This window comes from Vulpes lagopus, chromosome 2 (assembly GCF_018345385.1).
Source record: "Vulpes lagopus strain Blue_001 chromosome 2, ASM1834538v1, whole genome shotgun sequence".
In the NCBI taxonomy this organism is placed as follows: Eukaryota; Metazoa; Chordata; class Mammalia; order Carnivora; family Canidae; genus Vulpes; species Vulpes lagopus.
In genome coordinates this window covers 41,719,489-41,746,269 of record NC_054825.1, presented here as the reverse complement: position 1 = coordinate 41,746,269, position 26,781 = coordinate 41,719,489, and the positions used below count along the sequence as shown (strand labels likewise).

Sequence of the window (26,781 nt, the reverse complement as noted above, 5' to 3'; positions counted from 1 at the left end):
CCAAACTGCGTTTTGTCCCGGATGCCGCTGCAAGAGGAACCCAACGCTGGAATTCAGGGAGGAACAATGTAGCAGGAGCCTGGGCGCCGCAGGTTGGGGACGGGCAGGAACGCAGGGACATTCCCGGGAGGAGGGAACCCCTCGAGGCCGCCCCTGAGGCCCCGGCCCTAAGGTGACACTGCAGCCAAGGCGGAGGGAGGGGGCCGGAGAATTTCCTTTTCAAGAGATTTCACTTATTTGAGGGACAGAGAGTGTGAGTGGGTGGGTGCATGGGTGTGGGGGGAGGGGACAGGGGCCCCTGGGGGGTCCTCCATCCCAGGGCTCCCCCAATACAGGTGGCAGGGCTGGGTAGCTCTCCATCCAGGCCGCGTGGGGCCAGCACAGTCACGGTTGCCCCTCCCAGCCCCAAACTATCGTCTGGGATCTGAGGGTCTCTCAAAACAGGACAGTGGTGGCCCTGCTCCATGACACCCTCCGGGGCTCTCGCACACCCATGGGCTCCTCCCGCCTCCTGCCTCCTGCCAGGCACCTGCAGGGCACCTGGCTCCGCGGGTGAAGGGGGCCCTGGGTCCCACCGCGCTGGCTCTAGGCCCGGCTCCAGGCCCCGCGCCGCAGGCCTCAGCGTGTGACCCTGTGTGACCCTGTGAAGGTCCCCTGACCCGGGTGGAGCTCCGGCTCCATCAGGAGGAGGGGCCAGGGGCGACCAGCTCTCTACCGGCCCACGGCCTCAGTCCCCCCTGCGGCGGAGCACCTGGACTCGCAGGGTCGGGGCGCCGGGGCGCCGGCCCCCGGGACCTCCGGGTGTGAAGAAACCCGCCCCCCCGGGTGAGTAAAACCAGGCCTGACCCGGAGACAGCCCATCCAGGCACCTTCTTGGAATCTAACATTGTTTTTCCGAGATAAGAAACCCCCACACACACATCCTGACTAGAAAGTCCCTGAACATGTTTGCGCTGACCTTCAAAGGGATCAATCATGTCATAAAACCCAAATGCTATGCGACTCCCGCGTTTTTCTTTACCTTTAAAAGATGCCTGTAATTGCTAATCGGGGCTCTTTTCCTCCTCAGAGGCGGAGAGCCCGTTTGCGCAAACGTCCAATAAACCCTCTTGCTAGTTGCATCTGCCTGTCTGGGGTCTGAGTCTCTGGGGCGTCCACCGGGACACGTTGGCACCCGTGAGCCAGGGTCCAACAGCGTGAGGGAGGTGACCCCTTGCCCCGCAACTCAACTCGGGATGGCGCGCTCGGGGCAGGAGGACACGAAGGCAACTGCGCAGGAGCAGGTGCCTGGCGGGGTCCCTGGGCCCGGCGAGGGTGCGGGTCTGACCCCTGGGAACCTGCCTCCCCAAGCCCGCACGGCCCGCCTGGCCCCGGGTCAGCGGGAGGGCGCCTCCCCCATCGGAACCGCGGCCGGAGGGCGCCCGAGGCACCTGCGCCCAGCGCCCCCCGCCCCCCACACCCCTCCGCTCCCTCCCCGCCTCGCCCCGCCCTTGCAGTCCCTCCCCGCCCCGCCCCTGCAGTCCCCCCTGCCCGCCGCCCGCCCCTGCGCTCCTGCCCCGCCCCTGCGTTCCCTCCCCGCCCCGCCCCTGCGCTCCCTCCTCTCCCCGCCCCGCCCCTGCGTTCCCTCCCCTGCGTTCCCTCCCCGCCCCGCCCCTGCGCCCCCTCCCCGCCCCGCCCCTGCGCCCCTCCCCACCCCTGCGTTCCCTCCCCGTCCCGCCCCTGCGCCCCCTCCCCGCCCCGCCCCTGCGCTCCCTCCTCGCCCCGCCCCGCCCCGCCCCGCCCCAGCGCTCCCTCCCCTGCTGGCCCCTAGCCGGAGCCGGAGCCCGGGGGCGGGAGCGCGGTCCGCGGGCGGCTCACCTGGCGACGGGGGCAGCTCCTCCTCGACGCCTGCCGGCCTCTTCCGCCCACCTGCCGGCCTCCAGCACCTCGTAGCGGCCCCGCGGGCGGCTGAGCACGTGGGGGGCCCGCAGCGCCGCCTCCCGCTCGGCCGCCAGGTCCAGGTCCTGCTGCGCCAGGTGCGCGCGCAGCTGCCGGATCTCGAACTGCGGGGGGAGGAGGGGAGGGTGGTGGGTGCGGGCGACGCCCCGGGACCTGCAGCAGTGCCCGTGCCCGAGGCACCGCCGGTGCCCGCGCGCCCCGCCCTGGGGGAGGGTTGAGGAGGGGGCGGGGAGGCGGGAGGCCCGGGGGGAGGGGCACGACGGCCCTCCGCTCCCTTGGGCCAATCTGCCCCAAGTGCAGCCGCACGTCCAGCTACTGCCCTGACCCCCCCTGCACCCCTGCACCCCTGCCTCCCGCAGCTGCAGCCGCCGCAGCCTCGCACCCGAGGGCTTCTCACGCACCTGCGGGGCCGGGGCCGCCCGGGAAGGCCAGTCCACAGGTGCACGGCCACACAGCAGGTGCACGGCCTGGCCCCGCCTGGCTCACACCTGCGCCCCACGGACGCGCCCCCCGGACTCGGCCGCACCTGCCCGTTTGAATTCTCTGCACCGTCCTTACCACCTTGATGTCTTAAAATCCTTTTTTAATGTTTTATTACTTTTCTTTTGGCGTCGGTGAAACGCACAGTTAAAGGCTTCAGTGACATCAGGACCGACCCTGGGGCACCTCCCAGGGTCAGAGTCACAGATTTTTCTCTGGGACCACTCGGTTTCCCGAGAGCTCACAGCTGGGGGCAGGGCCGGGGTGGGCAGAGGGTCCCACCACTACTGGGGAGGATTTTCACGGAGTCCTTGGTTCCAGGCTGCACCTCTCCCCAGGCCCCGGCCCCCCAGGGCCCACCTGCCACACCCTTGGATCAGTTCCCAGAGGACAAACCTCTGATTCTTGTAGGGGGTATGTGTGTGTGGGGTCTCTTGGGGCCTAGGCACCCACACACTGGGTGTGCAACCCCTCCCCTGGCTCAGCTCCTCATTCGCCCCTTTCCTCCCCGGCTCTTGGGGGCCTGGGGGGATAATCAGCCCACTTCCCTCGCCATCCTCTACAGGCACTTCAATTCTAGATTCTCCACTCGGGGGGATGGGTTACCCCTTTCTTGTCCACTGTCCAATTCCTCAAATCCACTGAAATCTCCATCCTCTTTGTCCTTATGGACAGGCCCTACCTAAAGAGACACTTTCTTAATTCTTATGTGTTTGTGGCTTTTTAATTATCATTTTAGTGGACTTTGGGAAAGGAGATCGGATAAATATGTGTGGTCACTTCATTTTCTTTAAGGTCTGCCTATTGGTTTTGCTTCTCTCACCACAGAGAGTTTTTGCTGGTTAAGAAAAAAAAAAAAAAGGCCCAATGTGTAGTTCACGCCAATGTCTGTGGTCTAAGTACTCCAGCGTGGCCAATCTCAAACTACCCACACAACGTCACGGAGAATTGGGAAGGAGCGTGCCCACCTGGCTGCCCCACACACACTGCGGCCCTTCACCTCGTAACGGAATATCGTCTCCGTGGAGCAGGGAGCCGGTCTGTGTGGTTGCTGGGCACAGTGAAGGCACCCAGTAAATGTCGTTGATAAATGAATGAATGAAGCCAATCAGCTTTGCTCAATTCTGTAGTTTCAGACTGAGCCCCAGCCCTAGCCCGAGGCTGAGACAAAGTCTGAGCCTTGATGCTGAGCCCTGACCTTGCTCATGCACTACGCTCTGACCACGGTCACGAGCTGAGCCCCACCATAGTTACACGGTAAGCCCTACACCCGCTCGCACGCCGAGTCCCGAGCCCGATCACACACTGGGCCCTAACTCTGCTCTTGGTGTAGGCGCTGGCTCTGGACCTCAACAAGCCAGAGGCTGAGGAGTGAGGCTGGTGTTATGGGGTGGCCTTCGGTGCAGGGAGAGCGGGCTCAAGCCTCCCTTCTGGCAGCAAGTCCTCAGAGTCACGCAGGGCCCCTGAGGCAACCCTCCTGCAGCCCGTGGGGCTGGAGCGCCGCCTGTGCAGGCTGAGGGGCACCTCCCACGGGCATCCTAGCCCGCCTTCTGCAAGGCTGCTCCCCAGGCCCATAGGGCAGCAAACGGCCTCCTGGGCCACTCTGGATGGTGCATTACTGATAACTTGTCATCGATACAGAACTGCCCATGAGCGTCCCGCTGGAATTCAGGCCAGGCAGCCGGAGGCCCGGGCTTGCCCAGCCCAAGGCCACATGTGCAGAGATCGGCACAAACATTAAAACAAGTCTTAGGCTCGAGACACGAACCCCCAGAGTATGGGAGTTGTCCCAGGCAAGCCTGCGTTCATTCACTCACTCGGGCGAAAACTCTGGTATGTGCTTTGGAATGAAAACGCCTCTCCCGGCTTGGACGTGAGTACTCGGTGGCCCCAAGTGGGCGGAGGGGAGGAAGTGTCTGGGGCACAGCCGAGAACCTCCCAGGACAGCCTCAAAGGCGGACACGGGGTGGCCCTCGTGGCAGGCCAGGCCTGATGTGTCCAAGAGACATAGGGCCCGGGGGAGACGGGCTGGGTGTCCGCGGGGCCACGGCAGGTGGAGCCCGTCAGCCACAGCTAGATGTTGCAAGGACATCAGCCTTCCATCCTCTGAGCAGCAGACAGGGCACAGGAGCGGATAGGATCATTGAGCCTGAGGACGGATCTTCAGAAAAATATCGAAACTTATGCCCCTTACCCCCCCCCCCAAAAAAAAAAACAGGAGAGCGAGTGAAGAGAAGCGGGTCTACGAGATGTGAGACACGACCCAGGGGCCTGGCATGTGCAAGCAGGACTCCAGGAGGATGGAAGGACGAAACAGAAGCAGTCAATGAAGAAATCGTGGTCAAGGACTTTCCGGGTCCGATGAAAACCAGCGATACACAGACTCAAGATGCCTGGCAGGTCACCAGAGCAGGGCCGATCCTGGGAGGCCCTCAGCCCCTTTATGGTGCGGGCTTTTAGCGCCGGCCTCGGGGGGGGGGGGGGGCTGACCCCCGGAGCCCACTTGGGAGGCCTGGGCCTTGACCGGCGCGCGCTCTGGCCGTTCGCAACCGTCTCTAACGCCCTGGCAGCGACTCCACCCGATCCGTGCTGCCCGCGGCTGGCCCTGGCCCACTGTCGGGGTGGCGGCCGGTGTTTACTGCCGTCGGTTTCGCCGTTTTTCGTAACAATAAAAATCAGGAGACGGTCGCAAAGTAATGATTTAGGAGCCAGGGAAGCTGAATCCGACCTTGACCCCCTTCCATCCGTCGTGAGGATGATTGGTCGTCGGCCATAAATTTAAATTATGGCAAAAGGATCACATAAGTCATTTGTCTGATGGCTAATTGTGTCAGCTGAATCGGCCTGTCACTAGAGCTCTCGGCGGCTTTTCAGATCGTGTCCCCAGCTGAGGAACACGTGCACGAGCTTCCCTCCCGAATAATCCAGGTGACAAAGGCCATTGTGCGGAGCTGCGGCCTCGGGGCCTCTGCAGGAAAAGCAGGGCCTCTCTGGGATGGGCAGCTTGGAGCAGCACCCCAGAACCAGGGTGGGCCCCATTCCCCGCGGCTTGCAGGCTCCTGACAGCCAGGGGAGGGGGCGGCCCAGCCTCAAAGGTGAGGATGCCCCAGGGGCCTGGGGCAGCGCCCACCCCCCACCCCCGACGGGGGCTACGGCCCCGCAGGCCCCCGGTGCGAGGCCCCCCACCCCGCACATGTCACGTCTGCCAGGTGCCTGTTGCTTGGTGCCAAGGCTGTAGTCCTGCATCTCCCGGGAAAGGGCCGGGGAGACTTGCCTCAGCCACCGGGACCACTCGGGGGCGGGGGAGCCCCTGGGTGAGAAAAGGGCAGAGAACGTGGGAGCCCGAGGGCTCATTCCAGCGGCCTGTGTCCTCCTCGGGCCCCTCTGGTGCCCTGAGCGTGACTGTGTATCTGGGTCCCACCTGCAATACGGGGCCAGCAGCGCGGTCCCGGCCCCCCACCTCTGCTCCTGCTGCTGATGGAGGGAGGCCAGAGGGGCCGTGGGCGCGGTGGGAGCGACAGACCCCGGGGGCCAGGCCGCTGCGGTTTCTGCATTTGTTTGATGTGGTGGCTTGTGTTACTCCCCACTACGGTGACCGCCCAGGCCCCCCATGTCTGGGCAGGCTAATGGCCAGTGGCCCCGCGTTCCAGCCCCGGAACCACAGGCTTTGTATCCTGGGAAACAGGCCCGTCTCAGCCCTTGTCTGTCCGGCTTTAAAGGGGTTAATGCCCAGCCCAGCGCTCGAGCTTCCAGGTCCTTCCAGGTCCTTCCAGATCCGTCTAGATCCCTCCAGGTCCCTCCAGGTCCCTCCAGGCCCTTCCAGGTCCCTCCAGGTCCTTCCAGGTCCTTCCAGGTCCCTCCAGATCCGTCTAGATCCCTCCAGGTCCCTCCAGTTCCCTCCAGTTCCCTCCAGGTCCTTCCAGGTCCCTCCAAGTCCTTCCAGGTCCCTCCAGTTCCCTCCAGGTCCTTCCAGCTTCCTCCAGGTCCCTCCAGGTTCCTCCAGGTCCATCCAGGCCCTTCGAGGTCCCTCCAGGTCCCTCCAGTTCCCTCCAGGTCCTTCCAGGTTCTTCCAGGTCTCTCCAGTTCCCTCCAGGTCCTTCCATGTTCCTCCAGGTCCCTCCAGGTCCTTCCAGGCTCCTCCAGGTCCTTCCAGGTCCCTCCAGATCCGTCTAGATCCCGCCAGGTCCCTCCAGTTCCCTCCAGGGTCCCTCCAGTTCCCTCCAGGCCCTTCCAGGTCCCTCCAGGTCCCTCCAGGTCCCTCCAGGTCCCTCCAGGCCCTTCCACGTCCCTCCAGGTCCCTCCAGGTCCCTCCAGTTCCCTCCAGGTCCTTCCAGGTTCCTCCAGGTCCATCTAGGCCTTTCCAGGTCCCTCCAGGTCCTTCCATGTTCCTCCAGGTCCCTCCAGGTCCTTCCAGGTCCCTCCAGGTCCTTCCAGGCTCCTCCAGGTCCTTCCAGGTCCCTCCAGGTTCCTCCAGGTCCCTCCAGGTTCCTCCAGGTCCCTCCAGGTCCGGGAGCTGCAGGCAGCCTATTCGCTAGTGGGCCCTTGCGCAAATGACGTGCTCTAGCTTTTCTCTCCGTCTCCGTCTCCGCCTTCACTGAAAGACTCCGGAGGACCAGGCTTTCGGGTGTCGCTTGAGTTAGCGCGATCCCTACCACAGCCTGCGACATAAACCTTGTTGCCTCCATTTTCCCAAGGAGCCCGAGGCCCAGGGCTTACGGGGGAGACTGGGCAGCGGGTGGGCATCTGGCTGGCCGTGCGCCTGCAGGCCGCGCCTCAGGGGCCGCCTCGGTCAGGGTCCTGAGGGGCTCGGGAGCTGCCCAGGCCTCCATGCGGGCAGGGTTTCTCGTCATCTGAGCCCCCGCGTGTTGCTGACGGTCTCGGGGTGAAGGTACTGAGGGAACAGAAGGGACCTTCCATCCGCGGTCCCACCCGTGCTCCCATAGCGGAGGAAAGAGGTCGGTTTTGGGGGCGAGCCGGGAGGGACCCTAGTAACTCGGCCAGAGGCCAAGCTCGCAGGGCAAGGGGCAGGTGCCTTGGGGACTGCGGGACGGGTCTCGGGCCGAGAGCAGGATCCTGACGCAGCCACACGTGAAGCCTGGGCAGCAGTTCCTTGGACCAGCGGAGGACGTCGTTGCACGGGCCTCCCCCGGCGTCGGACGAGGCTGGGGCTTGTGAGGCCGAAGCGCGGAGACAAGGGACACACGGCAGTGTGTCACCTCGGAGGCTGCCTGTGCAGCAGCGACGTCGATGCCCACCAAGCCCCCGGCCGGGATCCGGACCAAGAGCCACGTACGGGTGAGCATGGGGAGGGGGGCGGGGACCCACGAGCAGAGGCTCTGCTCTGCCCCCGCCACGGGTGGGCTGCGTGGAAGCAGGTGCCAGAGGCCGGGCAGGGGAGGGACAGGGGAGACTGCCCAACGCAGCGCCCCCTCCTCCGCGGGCCCCAGGTTTCCAGCAGGAATCGGTTAAGGGTGGGTGAGCCCCGCAGCCAGAAGAGGTGACGGGGAGGAGGGAAGCACCGCATCCCGTGGGCCTGCCCCGAGCCGCCCAGGGCAAGCCCCGAGACACCAGCGCTCCCGTCCCAGTGTCCCCACCACCGCCGTGTGATGGGGGCGCATTCGCCCCTCCTCTGTGCCTCGCACCGCCTCCCCCTGCAAGTCTGGGTTGGGCCCGATGCCCTCGAAGGACCCTTCCCTTTACCACAGGGTGGTTCCGGGCCGCGGTAGGAACCGGGCCGCCTCCTGGCGCCGAAGGGGCGACCTACAGGGTGGTCCCCGAGGAAGCCAGCAAACCACGTCGCCAGGGAGGTTCTGCAGGGCCACGCAGACACGCAAGTCAGGCTCCCGGAGGAAGGGGGGACGGATAGAGCAGTAGCCTCTCCGGCAAGTGGCAGCCGGCGGCAGGGCCTCCGACCTCCGGCCTCCGACCTCGGGCTAGGCCGTGCCAACAGCAGGCGGCGGGATGTGAGCTGACCGTCGTCCCCCAGCCCCAGCCCCAGGCTGGGCGTGAGTAGAGCCTCAGAGGAGCCCCGGCCACGGGAAGCTCGTGAATTCCCGGCTAGTAGCCCAGGCCCAGCATCAGCCAATGCAGCGGAGGCCTGAGGAATGTCTATGGGCAGGAGGAGCCGAGGGACACACGATGGCCACGTGCGTGGGCCCCAGACCCCGACGCGGCCTCGGGTCGGAGCCTGTGCACGACCTGGGGGGCAGGGAGCTGGGGCGCTCGGGACTCGTGGTGCTGGCGGGCAGCGCGTGGTCGCCGAGCTCGGAGGAGGGATGTGGGCGGGAGGATGACATGGATGCGACCCTCGGGGACGGCTGGGAACGTGCCTGGCCCCCGCACCCTTAGCTGGGCAGCCACAGCTGCTCGCCTGCCTGACCTGCGGGGTGAGGGGCGGGTGCGGGCAGGGGGGACACAGGCCGGGTCGGGGGACCAAGGGCCACACGGGTCCCGGCGCTGCCCCAAGTCGGCCGAACTGTCCCCGGGCCTGGGCCCTCACGCCGAGCATCCCCGGCCCGTTGTGAGGCAGCACTGCTCCCCCGAGGCCCTGTGCCCTGGCCCCCCGACGGCTGAGAGGTGCCGTCCACCCAGCTTGGGGGAGCAGCACTCCGGCTGCCCCGCGCCCACATCCCCCCGTGGCCCCAGGCTTCCAGGCCAGCCCAGATGACAGCCCTCGGGCGTTTTTTAGATTAGGGAGGCGCCTCTTGTCTCCTTTCCAGATGTCACACCTACAGATCAGCTCCTCCCTGCGCAGACCCCCAGGGCGTCTCCCCGGGGCTGGATCAGAGGCCCCCCGCGGCCTGGCTGGGGGCTGGGGGGTCACCCTGAGCGCTCCCGGCCCCGTGGCCCAAGTCACCGTGGGCCAGCTCCTTCTCCATGGGCTGGAGGCTTGTGAGACGTGGCAGCAGCGGCCGTGCACCCGGTGGACGCAGCCGCCCTGCCCAGGCTCCAGCAGGGCCGGTGCACGGCGCATCCCCCTGGCCTCTGTCTGCCCCCCGCCCAGGCCTCTGTCCCCAGTGGCCCCGCTCCAGCCCGTCCTTGCACCTGCACCTGCGCCCACCCCCCTCCTCCGACGGCAGCCGGACTGGCCCCTCAGAAGCTCCAACCTGACTGTCCCAACAGCCTGGCCCGCACCCCGGGTCAGCCACCACCCAGGCCTGCCTCCGGGTCCTCCTACGGCCTGAGCTCGCCTGGCGCCAGGTGCCCTAGCGCCTCACCTGCCCCCTCCACCCTGCCGCCCCCTCCAGGTGGCCTGCCGCCCGTCACTCCGGCCCCCATGACCCTGCCAGGCGCACGTGCACCAGGCTGCACTGGGTCTTGGGGGCTCCCATCCTCAAGTCACTCGGGGCTCCATGGGGGTGGGGACCTCCCCACGGTCGTGGCAGTGCTGGCGGCCGGATGCCTGGTGACCAGGGGGCCGAGGCCTGTGGTCGCCTCAGTCCACACCCGGGACCCATGGATGCTGTGCCGCTTGGGGCTGCTCCCCTGAGGTCTCCTGTCACACATCTTGTGCGGAGACCAAGGCCGTGGTGTCCCCAGAGTAGACACAGGCTCGGCTCCCTGACAGTCGGAGGAGATGACCTTAAAGGCCGTGTGTGAGTTCCTGTGGGACGTCCCTAGGGATCGCGTGTGCTGACGTCGCACACGTGTCCCAGCCGCCCCAGAGCCAGGGCTGGGCTGCGGGTGAGGCCGCCAGGAAGCATCCTGCTCAGTGGGGGGAGCAGGCTGGGGGCACCGAGCGGGCCCGGGGCTGCAGGATGGGATGGCTTACGGCCTGTCAGGACGGCCAGCAACCCCATCCGACCTCATGGTCCCTGGCGGGGACCCACGCCCGGGCCTCAGCTTCCCCGTGTGTCCCCGGGGACCCCACAGCCCCGGCCCCCAGCCCGGGACAGAATGGGAAGAGGCTGAGCGTTACCCCTTGCTCCTGACAGATCTGCGTCAGCCTCTCCAGCTGCTCATCTTGGATGACCTTGGCCTTCTCGTACTGCTGGATGACCATCTCCATCTCCACCTTCACAGGCAGGACGTAAGCTGGAAGACACGGACGGTGCTGTCAGGAGCGGGCAGGCTGGGCCGGGAGCTGTTCCCGGGGGTGCAGGGGTGCGGGGATACAGGGGTGCAGGGGTGCAAGGGCGCGGGCAGGGCTGGGCCGGGAGCTGTTCCCGGGGGTGCAGGGGTGCAGGGGTGCAAGGGTGTGGGCAGGGCTGGGCCGGGAGCTGTTCCCGGGGGTGCGGGGTGCAGGGGTGTAGGCTGGGCACCCCACACCCGAGGCTACGAGAGGGCTGGCCCCGAGCCGCGGTGGCAGGGCGGCCTGCTGTCCTCGCCCCTTGCAGGGGCAGCCTGGGTTCTGGCCCGGAGCCCGGGCGGTGCCTCCGAGGGGCCCGGGCCCTGTGGAAGGCAGCGGGCGCGCCCAGAGGTGGCGGAGCACAGGGCAGCCACAGGGCCGGACAGTCCCTGCCTGGGCTCCCAAGAGCATTGGCAACACCCCCCACGCAGCAGCTCGCCCGTGGGTGTTCACGGCGGCCCAGAGTGGACGTGAACGAACGTCCAGCCTCTGACGGGCGGGTGAAGGGAACATGGCCCCTGCGCTAAGGGGCCCAGCGCTGCGAGAGAACGGAGTGAGGTCAGACACGAGCTGCCCGGGGAGCCCAGCGGACACGGCTGCTCAGGGAAAGGCCGCAGACCCCGCGGGACACGGGCGCGTGGTCCCCCGTGAGGGGCGCCCAGAGGCGGAGGCAGGAGGTGCCGGGCTGCGGGGGTAGCGAGCAGCATGGCTGAGCCCCCACGGCCCCCACCCTGCAGGGCTCTCCGGCCGCACGGATCCCGCAGGGAGGACAGCGCAGACTTGCTGTTTCCTCTGACCTTGAGGGCGGCCCATGCGGCTGCACACCTGCCTCGGGGCTCCCCGGTCTCTGCCGACGCCCTCACACCCGGGCCAGGGAAGCAAAGGGCCGCCTGCCTGCCCGCCCGCCCGCATGGCGGGCCCTGTCCCGAGGCTCCCAGCGGCCCTGCAGCGCCCGTTGGGGACGTGGGAGCCGCTGCTCAGCCTTCCCATGGCGCTGGCGGGCGTGATGTGAGGGGCCGGCGGAGGGAAGCGGGGCCTCGCCTCTGCAGGGGGCGGTTCTCGTGGACGGGCCTGGAGCAGGGCCTGGGCAGCTGGGCCGGGTGGACGGGTCAGGAGCCTGCTGGGTGCTTGCGGCTGCTCTGCTGCGTGACCCCATCCGTCCTGGCCTCAGTGACCCCACCTGTCAAATGTTGGGAGGGGACTGGACGGCTTCTCAGAGCCTTCCCAGCCTGGGCCTCCCGGGCTTGGGCCAGTCACACTGCAGCCTGATGAGGATTCCGGGTCAGCAGCTGCCCCCCGACAAGGCCCCACAGCCCACGGGGCCTTGGGTGGGCGCGGGGGAGGGACGGGGGCCGGCGCTCCGCCAGGGTTGAGCGGGCACGGGGCTGGTCTTCCGGCCTCGTACCCCCACAGCCACAGCTCTGACATTCGTGACCAAGGTCCAGGGCCAGAGTGACCGTCGAGTCTATACCAGGCAGTCTGCTCTTCGCGGCCCAACCCCGGCGCCTGCACCTGCTCCGGGAAGGTCCCCAGCCACGCCGCTGGGAGGGAGACGGGGAGGGCTGCTAGCTGCAGCGGGTTCTGCACCACAAGGGCTTCGCTGCGTGAAACCAGGTCAGCAGTCGTCATCCGCACAACCTCAGTGGCACCTCGTCCCTTCACGCGGCCACCGGCCTTGGCGGGCAGCACAGGCCCACGTCCCAGAGGCTCCCGCAGCGGCTGTGCTGCTCTGGCTGAGGGCGGCGGCAGGTCCGAGGACGCCCCTGGAGCCCAGACTCGGCCCCTGGCTTCCCCGTCCCCAGGCCCTCCATCCCTGTCCCCAGGCTCCTCCCTTCCCCGTCCCCGGGACCCCCTTCCCTGTCCCCAGACCCCCCCATCTTCCCCGTCGCCAGGCCCCTCTTCCCCATCCCGAGGACCCCTGTCTTCCCCGTCCCACAGGGACCAGGTGCCAGTCTTCTCTCACCCAGGCCCCTCCTCCGGGGGACACACCCTGGTCTGCCAGCACTTCCTGGAAGTAGAGGCAGCACCCAGGTGGGGACAGGGCTCTCCAGGTGAGGCTCAGCGGGGAGGGCGGCCCCTGTGTCTGAGGGCGCGGACCCGGAGGTGGAGACCCTAAAGCTGACTGCAGCGCCCGCCAAGCCCCGATCCAAGCCAGCGCCTCCCACAGAAACAGGCTCGGATGGCGTCCCCGCCGCTGGACACGGGGAGGTGGGCCTGCAAGGGGTGGCGCCTCCACGAGCAAGCAACCGGGGCAGAGCAGGTGTCAGCCCATGGCGGGGGGGCGGGCAGTGGCAGGCATGCGTCCCAACGGGGTTCCCAGCATGGGCGGCCCTGCTTCGTTCTAGCGTGACGTGCGGGCCATCCAGACACGAATGTTTGCACGTGACACGTGGGCCTGGTCCCTGAGCTCCCGCACAGAGTGAGCAGGACACGCTTGGTCTGTCGTCCCGCAATCCCGGAGGCCGCCCCTGCCTCCTGTCCTGTATCACCCCATCTGTCTCCTCTCTGGGCTGGCCGGTCCAGGGTCTGTAGCAGCCACCTGCTGCCTGCCACTTGCCACCTACCACCTGCCACCGGCTGCCTGCCGCCTGCCACCTGTCACCTACCACAAGCCACTTGCAGCCTGCTGCCTGCCACTTGCCACCTACCACCTGACGCCGGCTGCCTGCTGCCTGCCACCTGGCACCTGCCGCCTGCTGCCTGGCACCTGCCACCTGCCACTGGCCACCAGCTGCCTGCGGGGTCTGCTGAGCCCTGTGGACCACTCACCGTCGATGACCCTCTTCACCCGCCAGATCCGGAGCATGATAATGAGGCTGATGGCATCCCAGGGGCTCCTGGGCCCGTTGGCCACGGTGGACGCCACCATTGGGGCCAAGGACAGGATGATGACAGCCCCGTCGAACACCTGTGAGAGAAAGTGGACTTGAGTGGCTTGGGCCACCTCCCGGACGTCCCGGAAGCCTCAGGCGAAGCAGCCTCTCCAGGAGCTCTGTCCCCACGGCAGGCCTGGCCTCCCCGATCCCGGGCCACCTCTTCAGAGCCCCTCGCCCCCAGCCCGCGGGCACCAGACCCTTCACGGGAGGCTGAGCGACGCCTGGTGCCTTCCCGCCCGGCCCCTGACCACGAGGCCCTTTCGCATGGACTAAGTTGATTTAAAGCGTTTCTGAATGATTCAAGAATAACTTAGAATCGTGTAGAATTTCAAGCAGTATCTTGAGGTCCCTTTGCCAGGAACTTGGTCGGCCTGTGCCCCACGCCCTAGCCCCCGCCTGCCTCCCTGGCACCTGCTGCCGGGCGCCTGCACGGGGCGGGGGGAGGCCTTTGTGATGCCCCCCCCTGGGCATTTCCAGCTGCCCCGCCGGCCCCAGGCCCCCCGGCCTTTACCTCGATCTTATTTTCGATGTAGTCCCAGATGCCCAGCACCACGATCCGCAGCACGGTCTGAGGAAAGAGGAGAGATGCGCCGAGGTTACCACTCTCCAGCGCCTGCCGTCCCCCAGCAGGGAAGATTCTGGAGCTCAGGACGCCCGTCTTCCCCGGCCCGCTCCCGGCCCGCGTGGCCTCCCGTGTGACCTCGGCGCCTGGGTTGCGTGACGTCTGTGCCCCCAGCCCCCCGTCCCCGGCCGCCCCACGGTCATCCTCCCGCCACCCCAGCAGCGTGCGAGGGCCTTGCTGGGTGGCCTCTGCTCAGGTGTCACCCCCGGGAAGGTCCCCACGCCCCCCAGGCTCAGGGCCTCCTTCCTTGGCGTTCCTGTGGGACCTGGACCATCCATCACTCCCCGCCGCCCTGCACCACGTCGTGGCGACCACCCCCCAACCCCCACCAGGGCCCACGGGACACCCACCGCTCTCCGTCACCCCTAATCCCGACACACAGCAGACCGGGAACGGTGGTGCGGTGCGAGTGGGCAAGCGGACGGGTGCGTCACCGATTCCCTAAAACCCTCCGGGATCGACTGTGTGGTGGCTGCCCCCTTGGTGGGTTTCCCCGCTGACCATGCACCTTCCCCCAAAGCCGGCACCTGGAGGCTGCTCAGGGGACCAGGCGCCTTTGTCCGCGGGCCCTTCCCCAAACCCAGGTGACGGTTCGCAGGGGCTCACACCGGATGGTGTCCCTTCTCCCGCACGTGACACCTACGGCCGCCGAAGCCCCAGAGCTGCGGAGGCTGTGCAGGTTGCCGGGCCCCTGAACCCCACCTGGGCCCCCGGCCCCCTCGAGCCTGCGTCTGGTCAGCCGCGTGGGGGCCCCACACGGTCGCTGCCTTCTCGGCTGCTGCTCAATCCCGACGCGAGGTGTGGAGTCTGTGTCGGAGGCGGGGCCGCGTCCACTGTCCACTCCGAAGGCCCGGCGGGGGCTCCCGGGGCAGAAGCACAGGCCAGGAAGGAGGGACGGGCGTGGGAAGGGACGGGCGCCTCCTGCTGCTTCTCCCTCTTCCTCTTTTAAGATTGTGGTAATGATCCACAGAAACGCGAATTTTACCACTTCAGCCATTTCTCGAAGCGTCCTGGGGTGCAGGGTCCAGCCCCTGCCCTGCAAGCACCGCACCGCCAGGCTCCACAGGGTCCCCGTCTCGCTCGCCGAGCATCCCCCCGCCCCCCGCCGCCCGCCTTCCACCTCCCAGAACCTCCCGGGAAAGGGATCCTCTCACTTCACAAGCAGGACAGCTTGGGGGCGAGGACGGGCCAGCGGGGCAGGAGACGCAGCCAGCAGCGCCCACGCGGGGAGGGGGCCTCGGCGCCGGGAAGGCTCGGCCACCCGGAGCCTGGTGCCAGAGCGCGGGCCGCCTGCCCTGTCCTTGCCGGCCACCCTTGGGGTGCAGCCCCTGGGGCCCGCTGGGGTCGCTGCCCCCCCCACCCCCACTCAGCCTGGGCCTCCGAACACAGCCCGTGGAAGCGGAGCAGCCTGGGAGCGCGTCCTGGTCCTGCCTCCCACCCGGCAGGGACATGGGAGGCCCCTCTGACCCCAGTGCTTGAGTCCGAGCTGCGGGGGGAAGCCGGCTCCAGGACACCCCACCTGGTGGTGTCCTTCACCAAGCCCCCGGGTCTGCGGGGACAGGGGTCCTGGCCACACCGCCCTGCCCCAGGCCCATGGAGCCGGGCGGCCGTGCTTCTCAACGTGCAGGCGAGGCCCCGGCTGGGACATAGAGGATCTGCCTGAAGCATGGACTCCTGGGCCCCGGGGGGGCTCCGATGTCAGAACCTCGGGGCCCAGCCGCCTGCACGACTTCCCTAGGGTGCCCACTGGAGGCACAGGGACGTGTCCTGTGAGAATGTCCCCAGGGACCGCAGCAGGGGGGGAGGCCCGGGTAGCGGCCCGGCTCTGAGCCTCCCCTGGCTCTGTCCCTGCCGGGCACGTGCCGTAGGTGGGACCCCTGGGCCAGCGCCCACGCCGCCCGCCCGCCATGGGGAAGACGGGAGCAGGGCCAGGGCTGCCGTAGCCCTGCTCCCCCCTCCGCCCCTCGGCCCGCCCTGGGAGCTGCGAGGGCTTGCAAGGGGCCAAGGGAACTGAACTGCTGGTCCCTGCGGCCTCTTCCCCCCCGGGACTGCGGCTTTCAGCCCCTCAGGAGACGGGGTGCTCGGGCACCCAAGACGGCCGAGACCTCGGCGGAACCTCATGGCAGCGGCACCTGGTGTTTACCGTAAGCCCGGCTCTTGTGTTGTCTTGCAGGTGCGGAAACAGGCCCAGGGACAGACGGGAGCACCCTCTGGTCCTCAGGCCACGCATCCTTCCCGCCACAGGCACCCCCACCTTTTCCCCCAGGAAGCCCACCTCCTGGAAGGTCCCCTTCGCTTTCTCCCCAGAGAAGGGATTCAGGCTCCAGGAAGTCACGGGGGGGGGGGGGGGGGGGGGGGGGGTTGTGGGGGGGAGGCCCTTGCTCCAGGTGTGAGTCACCAGGTGCCCCGCCCCTAACTGGCTGAGGCCGAGCCCCACCTTCTCTCTGGGACGGGGTTGGATGAGCTCCTAGGGCTTGGGAACCTCGGGGGTCCCAGCAAAAGCACCTGCTAAGCTACAAGATGCCTTGATGCAAATTCTAGAGGGTTCCCCTTTTCCAGGCAGCGGAAGCCCCCCTGCTCCCTGCAGAGCCAACCGCAGACCCTCCAGGGGAAGGAGGGAGCAGCTGCCGCCTGGGCCGGAGCATGTCTGCAGCGCTGCAGCTGGGTGGGGGGCTGGAGGCTGGCCAAGCCGGGGCGCCTTCCTTCACCCCCCACCCGGCCCCAGGCAGGGGGAGGAGACGTGGAGTCCAGGACCCGGAAACAGGGCAGAAATGTGAGGCACCTTTGTGGGGCCGGAAGCCACCGGGCTGGTGCCGGAGGGAGGCTCTGGGGCATGAGGCACACGTCGGGGACAGCAGAGCGCACGGCGGTGCCTCCCGGGTGGTGCACCCACCAAACAGGAGGGGGGGACTCCCTCTCCATCCCTTACCCTCAGAGTCTGGGCCGCGGCACTGCCCCCAGGGCCTCCGTGTGACCCTTGTGACCACATGTGGCAGCCGGAGACGCCCGGGGCCTCCCCACTGCCTTTGGAGCAAGGCCCCCACTCCTGAGCAGGACGTGAGGCGCCCTTGAGACCTGGTCATGCCTGGTCCCCAGCTCGTGTTCCCCCCCGACAGCCGGCCCTGCAGGCAGCAGGTGCTCGTCCCTGCACCTGGTCCTCCCCGGCGCCCCCGACGCCCCGTCCGCAGGCAGCTCCCCCACAACCAGGTCTTCCACGAAGGCCTCACTTGAGTTCCAGCTCCCTTCCCGGGTCCCCGGCGCCGGGCCCGCTGAGCCCACCAGGTTCTTCACGGCCCAGAACCGCGGCCGGCGAGGCTGGAGCCCAGGGACTCCCGCGGTGCTGGGACGGGGTGGGGACGTGGGCCACGGGCTCGGGATGGAGCCTTCTGAACCCAGCGCGACCCCCAAGAAGCCCCGTGCTCTGGCTCTGGCCGCTCTGTCCTTTTGGATCTCGGGAAGGCATTTCCACGCGCGTCAGGCCCTCCCCTCGAGCGCTGGGGCAACCGCTGTTCACGTGATGGACACGAGGGCGGCCGTGGGAGGATGCGCAGGGGCTCCCACCTGGGGGGGGGCAAGGCCCGGCCCGACCCTTGGAGTGGGAGCCAGGCGGGACAGACGAGCCGCCCTGACCCCCTGGCCGGTGGGGAAACAACACGCGGCCCCTCGCCCAAGGACTCATGTTCAGACGGATCGAGGAATGATGCAGGCACCCGAGCCGCAGCCTGCAGAAGCTTGAAAACGACACTGATGCCCACGATCGCGTGGCCCGAGACTGCACTCGGGTGAGACGTCCCGGCTGGGCTGCCACCCCCGAACGGGTGAGCAGTCGGTGGGGCGGGTGGGGGGCGTCCCGGGCACGAGGAGTGTCAAGGACAGGGTGGGGCCTGCACAGCCGCCCGACCCCTGTGCCACCCGCCGACCCCGGGCGACCTGCCCGCGCCTCTCCAGGCCTCGGTGCCCGACTCCTACGGTGTCGCACTCCCGTCCCGCGTGGTCCTAACGCCTGGTTGGGGTACCGGGTAGGACATGGCTCAGGAATGACCCCCACCTCGGCCTCCCAAGGAAACGGGGTGACGTCACTTCCACACTGGCCAGGAGCCGTGTCCGTCACGCTGGGCCTGGGGTCACAGGCACTGTGGGGTGCACGTCCCCCACCCCCGGCTCTGGGCCCTGCCCCAGGTTCTCGGTGCCCCACCTGCTGGCACCGAGCGCAGAGGCCGCACTGCTGGGGGGCCCGAGGGAGGCGCAGAGGCCCAGACCTGGTTCTGCCTTTGGACGGCCGGGCTGCTGTCCCCGTGGCCTAGGAAGGCCGCTGCTGGCGTCGTCGGGGCCAACACGCACCCCGATGTGCTGCTTGGGGCCTCTGGCTTCCCTGGGCCCTCCCACCGCAGGCACCTGGGTCACCGTGAGAGCAGGCCCTCTGGGACGGGGCAGCAGCAGGTGGGTGCGGGGGTGGGGGTGGGCGCTCTGCTCCAGGGTTCCGGGCAGCAGGGGGCAGGGGTGGGGGGCAGGGGAGGCTCTGCTCCAGGGCTCGGGGGCAGCAGGGGGCGGGGGGGCGGGGGGGCTCTGCTCCGGGGCTCGGGGCTCCGAGGCACCTGGGCAGCGGGCTCCGTGAGCTGCTTGGGACACCCCGCAGCAGGGGCTCTGGGCCCAGGCCTGCCTGCGAACCCCAGGGGCTGCGGGACTTGAGGCCTGTGCCCCGACGCAGCGCCCCACACCCAGACTCAGGACGACGGCGATCCCTGGTGTTTGAAGGGTCCTGAGGGCCACCGCCAGACACCGCGGCCCGGGAGCGACCCTGGGGCTCTGGACTCCGGGTGCCCTGATGGTGCCTCCAAATACTCTGTGCCCTCGTACTCCGCGCGCGTTCTCGCCCAGCGTCCTTCTCGCACCCCAGGCAGTGCTGTGCCCTGGACCCAGCGTGAGCCATGTGCACGCTCGTGTGCAAGGCCCTCCGCCTCGCCCCCACGTCGTCCCCCGAAGGCGCCCAGGCTCTGTGCAGCTGACCCGGGCTGCGGCTGTCGGGAGGGCACGCGGCCGGAGGACAGTGGCCGCAGCGTCCCGCTGGTCCTGCACTCTGCTGGGGAGATCGGGGCCTCGGCACAGGGACTCGCCTCGGCCCACGGCGTGAAGCACGGCCCTCCAGGAGGCCCAGGCCCGGGGGCAGGCCTGGGAACCACTCGCCCGCGTAGGCAGGGCAGCATGCTGGGACCCGGCGTCCCCACGGTTCAGTCCCGTACTGGGCACCCGGCTCGCAGGGAACCCGGGCGGGGGTGGGGCGCCCAGGAGTCGCCAGGGGCTTGGTCCCCTTACTTCCCACACGGAGACTGTGACCTGGCGTCCCTGGCTGGCCCAGGAGCGGCACTGGGGTCCCGAGCCCCGGCCCCCCTCGCGCCCGGCCCCCTTCACTGCCTCTCCCTGTGTGCACCCTGGAGGGCCCGCGGGGACGCTGGCGATCGCCCAGGGCAGGCGTTGCCTCAAGGGGTCGCAGGGCCCAGGCTTTACCTACCTCTGAGAAGAACACAGAGAGAATGACCAGACTGATCCAGTGAATTATGCCGGCAAACTGGAATGCGCTGGAAACTGCAACAAACACAATAACGGGCCAACTTTAGGAGCGAGGAGTCAGGTGCCCTGGTGGAGGGCCTTCGCCGCGTGTGCAGCACACTGGGAGCCCAGGACCACCCGGCCAACACCTAGATCTGGGCACCATCAGGCCAGAGAACATGAGGGCAGCGCATAACGAACGGTGTCCGCGGCGGAGGGCGGAGGCAGCAGGGGGATGGAAGGCCCTGCTGCTCCCTCCTCTGCGTGAGAGGCCACCCCTCGTTATTCCCGCTCAGTGCCCCCAGCCTTGGTGGGCTACACCTACAGCCTCGCCCCGGAGAGGAGCCCACCACCGGGGGTTCAGAAAGACAGGCGCGGCCTTTGGAGCCGGGTGGGCAGCTTAGTCAAGTCTGGACGGGCATTCAGGACCCCTGCCCCAAGTCACATCCAAGGCTCCAGGCAGTTAGCGGGACTCCAGGCAAGCTTTGCAGTGTGAAAACTCTGAGCGTTGAGAGGGCCGTGTGGGCCGGGGTGCTTGGTAGGGGTGGGGGCGGGAGGTGAGGCTGGAGCAAAGCCTGGAGGAGGGAACCAGGGCTGGTAGGGGGCATGTCCCCTCCTGAACGGGGCAGTGCAAGCGGCTGGGGTTGCTCCAGTCGCCCTCCAGATGCCAGCATGCAGCGGGGAGAGCCACCAGCCCTCGAGAGCCTGCACCCCACCTGCACCAGACCGTCCTCGGAGTGACCGCCCTACCTCTGAAAGACCCTTTTCAAATACGGGTGCCGCGACCAGCTTCCGAGCCCAAGCAGGGCTGGGTTTATCAGGCAGGGAGGCCGCGAGTGGGGTGCTGGGGCCCGGGATAAGGGTTGGGTGGGCTCTGATGGGTGGCGGGGATGCTTCCCAGAAGGCAGACCTGGAGACGCACAGCAGGGCAGCTGGGGGGAGGGGGAGTGAAGCAGGGTGCAGGAATGGTGCTGGAACGCACATATGCTGCTTCTCTCTGGGGCCTGGGCGAGGCCCGCTTAGCATGCAGCTCAGAATCCCCCTGGGGGCTAAAGGAAACCCCCTGAGGCGTCAGTGGGGAGGGCTGGCCTGAAACAAAAGAGCTGAGATCAGCAGACCCTGGGGGTGGGCAGTGTCAGGCCCCGGAGCACGTCTGTGGGGAAAGGCTGCAGGGCCAGGTTCCAGGTGGGGGACCTCAGGGTCTGTCCGGCCAGTGTGACCCCTAGAGGACGAGGCCTGGGGGCGCTGGGGTTGTTTCCATCCTAGGCCACATGAGGCCGAGTGGGAAGTGAGCGTCTGAGGCCTGTGTGACTCTGAAAAGACCTCCAGATGATGCTGAAAACATAAAATCTCTCCCCATTATTTCTCAAATGAATTCCTCTGCCTTTTTTACGGTTTGCTTTAGAAGAGCAATAAATCTCTGTGCTTTTTATGGAATTTAAGATGCCTTTTACGAGCCGCTATTGGGTCTCCCAGCAAAATCAATCTCCTGGATACTTAATTTTAAGCAAAATTCCAGTATCGGCCGGGTTCTCAGTTCTACTCAATGCCTCGTCACAACCTGAGCCGCCGAGGGCCCCAAGCATAATCTACGACAGGGAAAGAAAGACTCTGTGGTGGCCAAGACCTCATAAAAAGCAGACCTAAGGATGAGCAGGAGGGAAAGGATGCAGCATGGTTTAATTCAAGACAGGTTGAGTGTAAAGCCAGCGCTGGTCACTTTATGCCGGAAGAGATTTTGATTGGAACCAATGGGCCACCAGCTGCACAAAATCCAACGAGGCCTATCAGACGAAAGCAATTCTGTGCTCCCTGTCGTCCTCCCCTGGAGTCGGGAAGGCCAATGGGGCGTGGAAAGACCCTGGATGCAGAGGCTCCAGGACAGGGCTGGGGGCGCAAGTCTACGACAACTCCATGGGCTCGGGGCTGTTGGGTCTGTAGTCCTTGCTCTTGCCAGTAATTGAATCTTGGGCACCAGTACTTTCGTCTCTTTTTTATTTGCACTTGAATAATCCACCTTCTGAATCGGAGAAATATGGGGATCCAGGAGCTCTACCAGAAAGGACTCACTCATCCGAAGCCCGGAGCAAAGACTCCTGGCTCTCCCCACCTGGGGCACTAAGTCGGGGCCTGCACAAGTGAGGGCAGGAAGTGCCCCGCGCGGCCACAGGACATCCAGCAGGACAGGAGAGAAGCAGACGACCATCGGCTGCCGTGCACATCAGGCTGCCAGCAACACAAGCCTAGAACCAAAGCCAAGAGACCTGTGGTGGGAGGAAAACTGGCCGGGCCATCAAGTGGCCTGGTGGCTTGAAGTCCTTTCCCCAGCAGAAGTCTCGAAGTTTCTCCAAATCCTAACTCCCTTGCCTATAAGACGAGATAAAATCCGTCACGTCCACCTTACAGGGTTGCCGCTAGGGCCAGACGTATGGAAGACGCTTTCAAAATCATCACGACCATAAGGGACCTGCCAGCTTCCAGCTGGGAATGAAATACAAGCAACCTTCTGGCCACTGTGGTCTGTGGTTGCTGTGATTATCAGGGACCACAAGGTGATCGCCTCCACACCCGACAACTTTCTTTAACCTACAGAAAAGGCCAACCTGGAAAATTCCAAATGGGAACAATTAAAAAAAAAAAAAAGTGCACACAGGGGTCCCCAACGTTTTTGATTTCATCAGTTTGTGATCGTGGAGTGCTGGGGAGGAGGACCGCGGAGGCCACAGGGATGGACGGGGCAACGGACAGTGGGCGTGACGGAGAGAGGAGCAGCCAGGGCTCCTCCCTGGGTGGGCATCCCCAGGAGCCGTGGGCTGTGCACCACAGTGGCCCCGGGCTGGGGGCAGAGGGCACTGCTGGTTGGGGACCCCTGGTGGATGCACATGGAATATTGACATCATAGGTATTTGCACATGTATCTCTCTTGCTACTCACACTGGAGAAGCTTTATATCTATTAGAAGTTCCAGAGTCAGGAGAATCACCACCAATATTACACAGGCTACCAGGAAACTGTTGAGACTCGCACTGAGCAAAAATACCTGCCACACGGCTGCTCTCTTCCCACAGCACGGCTTCAGCCAGGTGGACCTGTGGGGACAAAAGCAGGAAGGGGGCGGGGAGGGGGTCAGATCCCCGCACAGTTCTGGCCTCGGCTCCACCCTCCCTACTCCTTCCAGGCTCTACCTCCCAGCAAAGTGCAACCCCCTCCACTGGGTAGGATCTCAGAGAGCAAACCCAGCTCACAGGAGATGGAGCCCCATACAGTCCCCAGACGGGGTCACAGAGGTCAGCAGGGGCCCGGCGAGCTGTCGTTGCTGCACGTCCGTGTGGTCTCGGAGCCTAGCACGACGGGCTCTGCATTTAGGAGGCTCTCAGCTCACCTCTGGTAAAACCTCAGTAGTTGATGAGTGGGTTTCCAGTGCTTTCCGGCTACAGAGGAAGAATGAGCTAAATCCCTATTTCTCAAGTGGGTTGCACGGAATCCTACTTCCACCGAATGTCAAGGGTTGCCATCCGATACCCTCGATGGTTGGATAGGCTTTGGAAAATTGGGGTCCAAGTCAAACAGAGATTTTTCTGGGCAGACACGTTGGTGCCTCTACTAGGTTATTAGGCACCATCCAGCCCCAAGGGGTCCCAGGAGCAGTGCCTTCCACTCTCGCTCGACCCGGCAACCTCCTGTCACTGAGCCTCTGGTGGGACTCATGCTTCATGGACAATCTTTTGGGAAATCCCGACAGGAGAGATAAAGCCACCAAGGATGGGGTCTTCCCTGAGCAGGATGGGGAGTGTGGAGGGCGTGCGGAGCCTCAGGGCCGGGGGGGGGGGTGTCCCCGAGGGCATTTGGTGTATTCCCTTCAGGAACACAGGATCCCGGGGAAGAGGGGCGCCTCGCGGGGGTGCTGAGGCCAAAGCTCACCGCCTCGCCGAGGAAGGAGCGGGATCCCGAAGGGGCAGACAGTGCCAGGCAGCGAGCCCCCGCTCTGGCTCCGCCTTCGGACACCCGGGACTGCGGGATGGCATCTCTGCATTCTGGGCCTCAGTCTCCCGTTTGTCAAACCCCTTAATTCCCAGGGTCACGGACGCTAAATGAGGGAATGTCTCTGACTAGAAGCCCCGTGTGGCTGCAAAGGGTGAGGAAGGTGTTGATGTTGGTGGGTTATCCGGTGGCCCAGCCCTGGGCTGTTGCCCTCCTCTCCATCAGGGGAGTGTGCTGAGGGCGCCGGGGCCCACACCTCCCGAGGTCCCGAGGGTGACCCCCCCCCCCCCCGGTGTCGTTGGAAGAGGGAATCCTGAGGTGCTCCCCTCCCCGCAGAGGAACACCGAGTGCTCCAGGGGGCTTCTTCCTCAGAATCCATCTAGGGAAGCTGGAAGGGTCCCCAGCTGACGGGACGTGGTACGAGCTCGTAGCTCTCCAAGAAACCTGGCGGCAAACAGATTAGTCAAGTCTTTCTGGATAGTTTCCAAAACCTGCGGGAAAGGGAGGTGCCACCCTTGGCCCCCCGGGAAGACAAAGGCTGGGAGCTCCGTGTCCGGCCTCGGGGAGCTGGGCCACAAGGATGCTGGGGGGGACTTCAGCAGGTGACGGAGGAGAAGCAAAAACCAAACCAGTATTCATTGTTCATCTGAAATTCAACTTAAACTGGGAATCCTGTATTCAGAGCAGGGGGTGCGGAGGGGCCCGGTGAGGGGCTGGGGCCTGGTTGGAGGGGTGCGTGAGATCCGGAGTTATAGGTGAGAAGCCAGAGCCGGTGAAGCCGAGGCGGGAAAGGCCCCACAGGCAGGGCTGGTGTGTCTGTCGGGGCGGCAGAGGGGGACCTGGGGGCTGACGTCCCCCCTCCCCGGCTCAGGGCCCAGCAGATGGGGGCACTCAGGGGCTGACGTCTCAGGGCTGTGTGGCTTCTGCATACGAAGACCCTCTGGTTTATAAGATCTCTTGGGCCTCCCTTCCTCAGCCGACCGCTCCTGCCTGCGCAGCGCACCTGCGGCCCTTCTTCCCACGCGTGACCCTCCTGCGCCCACCCGCCCCGTCTCTGTCCTCCACTCCGGCTGCCTCTGCCCCCCGTGTCACCCTCTCCCGCCATCTCTCTCGCTCTCAAATCAATAAATAATTTTTTTTTTTTTTTAAAGAAAACCCAGTCCTTTATCTGTGGCCCTAAAAGTGATGTCGCTTCCCTAACGCCTGCCACCTGGGGCCGGGCCGAGCACTGGGGTTCGGGGTGCCTGAGTCCGTGCCCGCCACCCCGGGAGCGCGGGAAGCCGGGGGACCAAGCCGTCTGCTCCTCTCCAAGCAGGAGGCTCCACGGCGGGTGGATCTGCCTCCGTGGGAGGGAAGGGCCCGGGAGCTGCCGCCTTGGCCACCCACAGCCCCCCTTATCTCCTCGCTTAGGGAAGCTGCCCGGGGCCAGGGGCTGCCGCCTGGGGAGCGGGAGGTGCGGGGGGGCCCGAGGCCAGGCCCAGGGTCTGTCCAGGGCACAGGCGCGGGATCCGGAAGCGAGGCCGCCGGACGCCGACGGCCCCGGGGAAGGGCCCACGACAGATGGGAGCGTGGCGGGTCACAGGCTGCGGGAGGAGCCAGGGCTGTGGGGACGGTCAGGGTGGGTGGCCTGCGGGTGACGTGAGGAGCCGAGGGGGACCGGCCTGTGTGGCGGCGGCCACTCGAGGCAGGAGTCTGTTTGGGCACAAAGGGCCGCGACACAAGCAACCGGAGACCGGGCCGTGGCAGTTGGGCCGCAAGGACACGGGGCTTCCCATTCAGGGCGGAGCGCGGGTGACCAAGGCCCACCCTCCCCCCGGGCATCCCCACGGCCGGGGTTGGGGTCAGGGCCTGGGTTGGGGTTGGGGTCAGGTTGGGGTGGTTGGAGCTGGGGGTCAGGGTTGGGGTGGGGTTGGGGTTGGGGCTGGGGTCAGGGTCAGAGTCGGGTCAGAGTCAGCGCCAGGGTCAGGGCCGGGGTTGGTTCGGGGTCAGGCCGGGTTCGGGTCAGGGCTGGGGCTGGGTCGGGGCCGGGGTCGGGCCGGGGTCAGGGTCATGGTAGGGGTCAGTTCAGGGTCGGGGCCAGGGTCAGGTCGGGGTCAGGGTTGGGTCAGGGTCAGGGCCGGGCCCAGCTGGTGGGGGCAGCGCCTGCCACCCCCCAGCCAGATGGCTCGGCCTGGAGGCGGGCGGTCCTCGGACAGCGACCTCCACTAGCCCTGAGGCCTCGGGATGGCCTGCGGCGGGCAGGGTAGGCGGCTGGTGGCTTCACTGCTCCTGTGATGATTCTTAGGGTCTTGATAAAAGCTTGACAGAAGAGCTTCTAGAAAATGACGATGGGCTTTGGCCAGCGTCCGTCCGTGTTTCAGGGGCGGGGGGCGGGGAGGCCCGCGGCAACCCTCCGGGCTTTGGGCCCCTGTGCAGGCCGCAGCCGGGGCGAGCGCGGGGGGGCGGAGGAGGTCGCTGCTCCCGGGCAGGCGGGAGTCCCGGGGCCGTCGGGCGTCCTGGCTGCCAGGCTGGCGCGGCTGGGACACGCACGGCCGGGGAAGGGGCAGTGGCCGGTTTGTGGAAGGTGGAGACCTCGGAGCTGCCCCGAAAGGTGCCCCCGGCGGAGGGGAGCCCGGCGTCCTGGAGGCTGGACTCCAGAGCAGCCCCCGACGGCCTGTGGGGCCTGCACCGCGGTTCCCTCCCACCAAGCCCAGGAGAGGAGCTGAGGGCGGGGGCGGAGTGAGTGGGAAGCCTGCCTAGAGCGGGGCTGGAACTAAGGCCCGAGCGCTGCCCTTGGGGGCACCAGAGCCTGAGGCCTGCTGGCTGGGTGGCCTGTGTGGCCGGAGAAGGCACAAAGCCACACCACCACGCACAACACTCTGAGGGTGCACGGCCTTGGGAACGGCACGGAGGGGTCACTGAACGACACCTGGGCTCCAGGTGCAAACTCCAGGAGGCGGCAGCCTGAGGCCTTGTGGCCCCGGTGCTCCAATTCCGTGATGCTCAACACCGTGGCCTGGATCCTGCACACTTGGGGGGGGGGGTGTCAACAGCCAGCAGAACAGCCCATGGCCTCGCTTTGCTTTTCTTTACTGCGTTTGTCCCAGATGGTTAAAACGCCGCGAGCGAAAGCCACGAGGCTGACTTCAATCCAACTCCGGCATTGATCTAAGCTTTATTTTCATTGATTTAACAAACACTTATACGGCACTTATGATCAAACAGAGGAGTTTCCTGAGCAATTTACAAATGTTCACTCATCTAGTTGTTTTAAAAGGCAGTTCCTTCTT

At 66.4% G+C, this 26,781-nt stretch overlaps 1 protein-coding gene across 1 annotated transcript in view; it reads right to left on the bottom strand.

The window, feature by feature from the left end:
• TMEM266 (transmembrane protein 266) overlaps positions 1-26,781 on the bottom strand; it is a 109,741-nt gene that overhangs the window by 8,269 nt on the left and 74,691 nt on the right. The window contains 7 exon segments of the mRNA XM_041742621.1: positions 1,858-1,889; positions 1,891-2,042; positions 10,337-10,452; positions 13,256-13,394; positions 13,874-13,930; positions 19,494-19,567; positions 22,466-22,620. Of these exon segments, the coding sequence (XP_041598555.1) occupies positions 1,858-1,889; positions 1,891-2,042; positions 10,337-10,452; positions 13,256-13,394; positions 13,874-13,930; positions 19,494-19,567; positions 22,466-22,620 (725 nt within the window).